We start from the raw sequence: 8368 nt of genomic DNA, 5'->3' as shown, positions 1-8368 counted from the left end.
TATATATATATATATATATATATATAAACAGTCAATTACCACCGTAGAGCGATGGTGGAAGGTTAAGCTTTCCATTTCGGATGGCAAGTGATCTTTCAAGAAAGATTAAGTAGATGGTTAGCCATGGCTGCAACAAACAGTATCCATTCACAACTATGTAACATGATACACAATATATCTATCTATGTATCTATCTATCTATATATATACATATATATATATATATATATATATATATATATATATATATATATATATATATATATTTGTTTTCTACTGGGCTCCACAAACTTTCAACTGGGCTCCTCAAACTTTCATCTGGGCTCCATAAACTTTCAACTGGGCTCAATCAACAAGGCACTAAAAGAGGTGGAAGACCAAGGCCCAAATGGCTGAGGACTATGAAGCGTGAAGTGGGAGATGATGAATAGCAAAGTATTGATAGATCTCGGCAGTCGTCTCTATCTTGAGCTTTTAATTCAATACTTCTCCAATCGTCATCTCCCACTTCATGCTTCATAGTCCTCAGCCATGTAGGCCTTGGTCTTCCAACTCTTCTAGTGCTTTGTGGAGCCCAGTCAAACGTTTGGTTAACTAATCACTCTTGGGGAGTGCGAAGAGCATGGCCAAGCCATCTCCATCTACCCCTCACTATGATCTCATATATATATATATATATATATATATATATATATATATATATATATATATATATATATATATATATATATATATATATATATACTGCGTGTATATCGGCTCCTCTCATGCACCTGAGAAATTGGATGTACTCATAAATTCCAAATCAATTTTGATGTCGTGTTGGGCATACCAATAAAGTAAATACCTAAAAATTATCATGGGTTAGTAAGGTATCTCCTCCTTTCTAATTTTTAGATGACAAGTAACTGGAAGGGTAAGAGTTTCGTGGTTATTTTGTTTTAAATTCACAAAAAATGTATTTCATTGAAAAAAAAAAATTAATATTCATCACAAAGTAATTTGTGAAGGAAGGACCATCAATAATTAAGCCAAAGGATATAGCAAACGATTTAAAATCAGTAAAGTTTTGATTAACAAGAGGAAATCTCGACGACTCGCAATTTTCGAAAGTTTAAGACCTATACGGTTTGATATATCCTACGGGTAGCACGGCCTTACTGTCCCTATGAGCTAAAGAGAACACGTTTGAGTGGGACTATAGGTCTACCTTCAGAGTCCTTAACAGCCATTGCTGGTTCTCTCTGTTCCTTGCTTGGGGGAATAGAGCACTCAATTATTGATCAATTGCTTATGTTGGGTTTAATGTGTGACAGCACAATGAACTTACCCTTGCCTCCGTTGCTGATGCGCGACCTTTGAAAATTACAAGAACAATCATAAATAACTGATGGTAAGTAGCAGCACATGTTACCTTAGGTAGGGAATAAGATGAACATATTAGCGTAAAAGACCTAGGATACAACTTCGTTGGTTAGTTTAAGTCTCTTTGGATGCCAATATTTCATTTTGTGATAAGACATTTTACAGAGACCATTTCAGATGATTTTTCACATAGAAGCAGTTATTTTCGATTCAATTAACTCCATAATAAGTTCAGCAACTGAGATTAATCGAAATCTGAATATCTTCAAAAGTTTGGTTTTAACGGAAAACCCCGTTTATGCTGAATAAATCTGGAGAAATTCATGTAGTACAGAATACACATTTTATGATTATGGATAGACACTTCTAGATTAAGGTAAGTTTTCTTAAATATTTTGGAAATCTTTCAATATTCATAGTATGATTGCAATTAGATCAAGGAGAGTGACCCCTAAACATCTAGAACTTTGCATTAACAATGTCTTTAACTATACACAACTTCTTTAAAATTCTAGGAGTGGTTCCTCATTGTTTCTTCTTCAATTGCACAAAATATTGGCATATTGAATAAGCCTTCAAATATTTTGACGATCAATCTATCCCGAAGAAATGTTTTAATTCTTTCATTCTACTTCGTTTTGAGCATTGTTCTGTCTGGTCTTCAGCTGTTGAATCTTATCTTAATTTTTCTGACAAAAACTTGCTCTATTAAATTCCTTATTCCTGATCTGGATATCAATCTCTGGCTCAATCGTTCAGTTAGTTCCTTTTGGATTTTGCATAAGATTTTTCAAATTCTGTTCATCTATTGTATTCAGATCTTCCCAGTGTACCCTCTTGTAAGTACAGCATTTCGTAATAGGTATGGTAAGTACTTTCTGACTGTCTTGCCTTCTCCATTATATGGCTCAATATTCTATGATAATCTAGAAGTTTTCATTCCAGCTGTGACCAGATTGTGGAATGATCTTCTCAATCAGGTACCTGAATCGATAGACCTTCAAAAATTCAAACTTGTTTCAAATGCTCCCCTGCTGAACAGGTTAACATAAGTCTCGTTTCATAGTTTATATATGACTGATCTATTTTAAAGTTATCCTGAGCTTTAAATATGTCATCTTTTATTACTTCTCATATGTAGATTATTCATTATGTGTCTAATTCCTTTCCGCATTGAGCTGTTTACCACTTTGAAGTCTTTAGGCTTGTAGCATGTTTATTATTATTATTATTATTATTATTATTATTATTATTATTATTATTAGTAGTAGTAGTAGTAGTAGTAGTAGTAGTAGTAGTAGTAGTAGTAGTAGTAGTAGTAGTATCACAAAAATAATAGCATTACTATTGTTCATAAATAAGAATTCAAATACCATCCTTTGAATATAATTTTCCAATATCAGTGGCTGACGTTCATACTATATGCGGCATAAATTAATGAATTTTACAGGGAAAAACAAAAGGAATTGACGTTAGCGTATTTAACTTTGACATTTGAATAATGAAAACAGCAATTTTTCCAGTAAATTAATGATTTTTTACCATACCTTTTCTTTCCACCGAAATCCAATTTTAGTTATATAGAGTAAATTGAAATGACAAACTAAGGTTAACTTTGCTTACTTCTAGAAAGAGATCAACATTTCTTTATAGAAGTAACCAGGTAAGTAACGCCAAAGAAATAAATAGTCATGGGACATAGCCAAATTCATATCGATCCGTATGTATGTTAAACTATATTTAAAACCCCCTAATAAATATAGGTAATTCTTCCAGATGGAAGAGGTAAAAATATTTGGAGAGAGAGAGAGAGAGAGAGAGAGAGAGAGAGAGAGAGAGAGAGAGAGAGAGAGAGAGAGAGAGATAAGGCAAAGTTATGATAAAAAAAATAAGTAAGAAGCAAAGTCCTATGCGCACAGACCTCCATCTATTTTACCGAGATTCCTCCCATTCCATTAAACTTTAACCTAAGAGAATTATCTCCAAGATCAAAATGAAGTGAAACCTTCATAATCTATAGAATGTTTCCCGTCTTTGTAAACAATTCCCCTTTTCTTGCGATTTAACAGATGGTACTTCATGAATATGCAAAGATTTATGTTATCAGAAACGGGTCTGGATCCCAACCAGAGGCATAATCTCTCGGCTGAGGTGGGACTTTCAACTCCTGTCAGTCTCATCTTTGTTTATATTGTTTGTTCAAGAGTTGGAACTGTTTGGAGTTTGTTACATTGTGTTTGTCTGTGTTTTATGTATGAATGGATTTGACTGAAGATAGGGGATTTATTAAACTATAAAATGCACAATGTAGTGAAATCTTAGATAATTCTATCTATACGAATTTATATTCCATAGTAAAATCTATTATCAATCTATTAATATATTTCCTACTGCATTTGCCATTTAAAGATAGCAATATAACATGAAGATTAAACTAATCAACGCAGGAACTGATGAGAAGCAGATACGTATATTTGTCTACTTTTTAAAGCATACATACAGCTGAAACAATCGAAACTAATGTCTTATCAACAATTATGGTAATAGAATAACAATTAAATATTAGCTTATCAGAGGATAATACTGATGTGTCTATTGAAATAGTCACAATTCAGTGGTTCATGTTATTCATGACTTCAAAACAAGAAAATTGTTTCGTTAACTATATCCTTTACATACGAAAGACCTCTAACTTTACACCAATGTTTTATTCAAAGTAACAGTAAACTAAAGCTGAACGTGAATACACTAGGCACCAAGATTTGAAGAAACTGCAATTGATAGTTACAAAGGATCACTCATTTGCAGAAACATTCATAAATTTGAAGTCGGAAAGGAAGTATGCTCTGTGTAACTGCTTAGTAAAAGTATTTGTAGCTCAATCTGCTATTCTGAAGGTCTTGCAAGCTAGAGATTGGGTGGTGAGGATGGTGTGATTGATATGTTTATGTTCAGTTATGTTCAGTTATCATTATCTGGTTCACACTGGTCTTAGCTTAGATGGAGAGGCACTAGGCACTAAGAGTATGATATACTTTATATACTGTATGTTCAGTCTCATTGCGACAAAGCAATGACATGACCCTGGCCTCTGTCGTTCAAAAGACAATTTTAAACCCTTAAATCTCCTTTGGGTGAGGGCAGAAATAAATTCCTCTGTTAAATTGAGCAGCAAGTGAAGCACCTAATCCTCAGTCGACCACAGTAGTTGCTACTGTACTAACTTCACACAAAAATGGTAGCAAAGAATAAAATGGAAAACACCATTTGGAACTGTTTATCGAAGGAACAAAAATGCAAACACAACTGCATAGACATACAGACACACACTAAAGATTGTTATTGAATATATGTAGTTAGGACAGGCAGTAAGTTTTTCCCCAGGACATAAAACTGAAATTAAAAGAAGGGCAAACATGGGATGGATATGAGAGTTGGAAAAGTAAATTACCACTTTCTCTAGAAAGAAAAGTATTTAATCAGATGGTCCTTGGAACATAACATAGAAACAACTCAAAGAGCTATGGAATAAATAATGTTGGGAATAACACAAAGAGACAGAAAAAGAGATACTTGGATACGAGAGCAAACTAAGGTAGAGGATATTATGACAAGTAAAAGAAATGGCCGTGATGAGGACCTGTAATGAGAATGACAGATAATAGAGTACATGAAGAAAAAAATAATAGTATGGGTCTCTAGAGATAGCAAACGAAGCAAGGGGGGCAAAGAAGACGATGGATTGACGAGCTGAGCTAAGCAAATTTGTGGAAATAGACTTGCATAGAAGTACCATAAACAGATGGCAGTGGTAGGAAATAGCTGTTAGTAAGTAAATCAAATGTTGCACTTAAAATGAATGAGCATCACCAAACAGAGTAATCCACTTTAAAGTAGTACTGTACCTAGAATGAGGAATGCCTCCCAGACCAGGGTTGCCAGGTTTTCCAAGTGAAAAAAAGCCAACGTCTGATCAACTGCAGCTTTAAAAGGCCAACCTAATAGAAAAAGTCCGAAAATATAGCATTTAAGGCTAACCAATTTAAAAAAATGCCAAATTTAGGTATTTAGCACGAAAAAAGGGACAAATTTAGAGGGCTTTTTGGCCCGAAAAAAGGCCAACCTGGCAACTCTGTCCCAGACAGCGTCATTTTAATTTGGTATTCCTAGTGAATATCACCTCCCGGAGGAAGTCTAATGTGGCCTCTAAGATGCACATCACTAAACGTAGCAAGTTAATTATTGTGTTTCCTATAATAAACATTACCACTCAGAGTAAATTAATTAATGAATACATAAAAAAAGGGTCACCACACAGAGAAAATGTTTCAATATAATGCCCAATATTAGCACCACTGCACAGAGTAACCTAAGTCTAGTAACACAGCATAAAAAAAAGAACATCACCATCCAGACAGAGTATGTAAAATAATGTGGCTCCTAAAATAACATGATTAAAAAAGTAAGTATATAAATGTGGCAAATATCAAAACACCCAAAAATTACCACCACCACTCAGCCTAAGTCAATTAAAGTGTCACTTAAAATGACAACCACCACCCAGAAAAAGTCAATTACCCTGACACCTAAAATAACATTACCAAAAAAACATAAACAATTAACGTGGAACCTGCAATGACCGAACCCATCCAGCAAAATTCAATCAATAGGCCACATTAAAAACCAACCCCGCCCAGCGTAAGTCAATTAACGTGGCACATGAAAGGCCCACCACCATCCAGCATAAGTCAATCAGCTTGGCACCTAAAATGACCATCACCACCCAACGTGAGTCAATTAACGTTGCACCTAAAATGACCACCACCACCCAGCGTAGGTCAACTAACGTGACACCTAAAATGACCACCCCAACCCAAAGTAAGTCAATTAACATGGCACCTAAAATAAATACCCACAACCAGCGTAAGTCAATTAATGTGGCACCTAAAATGAACACCAACACCCGACATAAGTCAATTAACGTGGTACCTAAAATGACCACCCATCCCAACATAAGTCAATTAACGTGGCCCGTAAAATGACTTCTACCACCCAGCATAAGTCAATTAACTTGGCACTTAAAATGTCTGCCAGGCGTGACTGAATCAACGTGGCACATAAAATGACCACCTCAACCAAAAGTAAGTCAATTCACATGGCACCTAAAATAACCACCCCAAACCAGCGTAAGTCAATTAATAAGGCACCTAAAATGAACACCACCACCCAGCATAAGTCAATTAACGTTGCACCTAAAGTGACCACCACCACCCAGCGTAAGACAATTAACATGGCACTTAAAATGACTACCACCACCCAGTGTAAGTCGATCAATGTGGCACCTAAAATGACGACCCACCTAAAATTACCGCCATCACGCAGCTTAATTAATTTAATGTGGCACCTAAAATGACCCCCCCCCCCCACTCAGCATAAATTGATTAACGTGACACTTGAAAAAATGACAACCTACACCCAGCATAAGTCAATTAACGTTGCACCTAGAGTGACCGCCACCACCCAGCGTAAGACAATTAATATGGCACCTAAAATGACTGCCACCACCCAGTGTAAGTCGATTAAAGTGGCATATAAAATGACGACCCACCTAAAATTACTGCCATCACGCAGCTTAATTCATTTAATGTGGCACCTAAAATGACCCCTCCCCCACCCAGCATAAATTGATTAACGTGACACTTAAAAAAATGACAATCTACACCCAGCAGAAGTCAATTAACGTTGCACCTAGAGTGACCACCACCACCCAGCGTAAGACAATTAATATGGCACCTAAAATGACTATCACCACCCAGTGTAAGTCGATTAATGTGGCACCTAAAATGACGACCCACCTAAAATTACCACCATCACGCAGCTTAATTCATTTAATGTGGCACCTAAAATGACGCCCACCACCCCACCCAGCGTAAATTGACAACCTACACCCAGCATAAGTGAATTAACGTTGCACCTAAAATAATCACCAACACCCAGCGTAGGTCAATTAACGTGGCACCTAAAATGACCACCACCAGCAAGTGCAAGCCAATTAATGTGGCAATAAAAAATAACCATGAACAACCAACGTAAGTCAATTAAAGTGGCACCTAAAATTACCACCCCCACTTAGCGTAAGCTAATTAACGTGGCACCTAAGATGACCACCACCACTAATCATAAGTTAAGTACCAAGCCACTAAAATGTTCACCACCATCCAGCGTACGTCAATCAACGTCACACCTATAATGACCACCACCACCCAGTGTAAGTCAATTAATGTTGCACCTAAAATGACCACCACCAACCAGCGTAATTCAATTAATTCGGCACCTATATTGCCACCCCCACCCAGCTTAAGTTAATCACAGCGGCACCTAAATTGACAACCACCACCCAGCGTAAGTTAATTACCACGGCACCTAAAATGACCACAACCACTCAGCGTAAGTCAACCAACGTCACACCTAAAATTACCACCACCAACCAGCGTAAGTCAATTAATGTGGCACCTAAAATGACCACCACCATCCAGCGTAAGTTAATTATCACAGCACCTAAAATGACCACCACCACCCAGTGTAAGTTAATTATCACAGCACCTAAAATGACCATCACCACCCAGCGTAAGTCAATCAACATCACACCTACAATTACCACCATCACCCAGCGTAAGTCAATCAATGTGGCACCTAAAATGACCACCACCACCCAGCATAATTCAATTATCACAGCACCTTAAATGACCACTACTACCCAGCGTAAGTTAATTATCACAGCACCTAAAATGACCACCACCACCCAGCGTAAGTCAATCAACGTCACACCTAAAATTACCACCACCACCCAGCGTAAGTCAATTAATGTGGCACCTAAAATGACCACCACCACCCAGCTGATTCAATTAATTCGGCACCTAAATCGACCACCACCACCCAGTGTAAGTTAAATACCACGGCACCTAAAATGACCACAACCACCAAGCATAAATCAATTAACGTG

The 8368-nt window shown here is 36.7% G+C and overlaps 1 protein-coding gene across 1 annotated transcript; it reads left to right on the top strand.

Moving 5' to 3' along the window:
* The first annotated feature begins 7073 nt into the window (after positions 1 to 7073).
* Positions 7074 to 8108, top strand: LOC137643224 (salivary glue protein Sgs-3-like). The gene is made up of 2 exons (XM_068376070.1): positions 7074 to 7182; positions 7738 to 8108. The coding sequence occupies exons 1-2, from the start codon at positions 7074 to 7076 to the stop codon at positions 8106 to 8108; spliced, it is 480 nt and encodes a 159-aa protein (XP_068232171.1).
* Positions 8109 to 8368: the final 260 nt, after the last annotated feature.

Source organism: Palaemon carinicauda, chromosome 6, assembly GCF_036898095.1.
Source record: "Palaemon carinicauda isolate YSFRI2023 chromosome 6, ASM3689809v2, whole genome shotgun sequence".
NCBI lineage: Eukaryota > Metazoa > Arthropoda > Malacostraca > Decapoda > Palaemonidae > Palaemon > Palaemon carinicauda.
The sequence above is the reverse complement of the archived record's forward strand: the minus strand, read 5'-3'. Positions and strand labels throughout refer to the sequence as shown.

Excerpts from the sequence above, each read along its gene's own strand:
- LOC137643224 (XM_068376070.1), top strand. The coding sequence starts at position 7,074 with ATGACAATCTACACCCAGCAGAAGTCAATTAACGTTGCACCTAGAGTG. Across the intron at positions 7,183-7,737 it reads AATGACTATCACCACCCAGT|CGGCACCTAAATTGACAACC; the intron begins GTAAGTCGATTA and ends AGTTAATCACAG.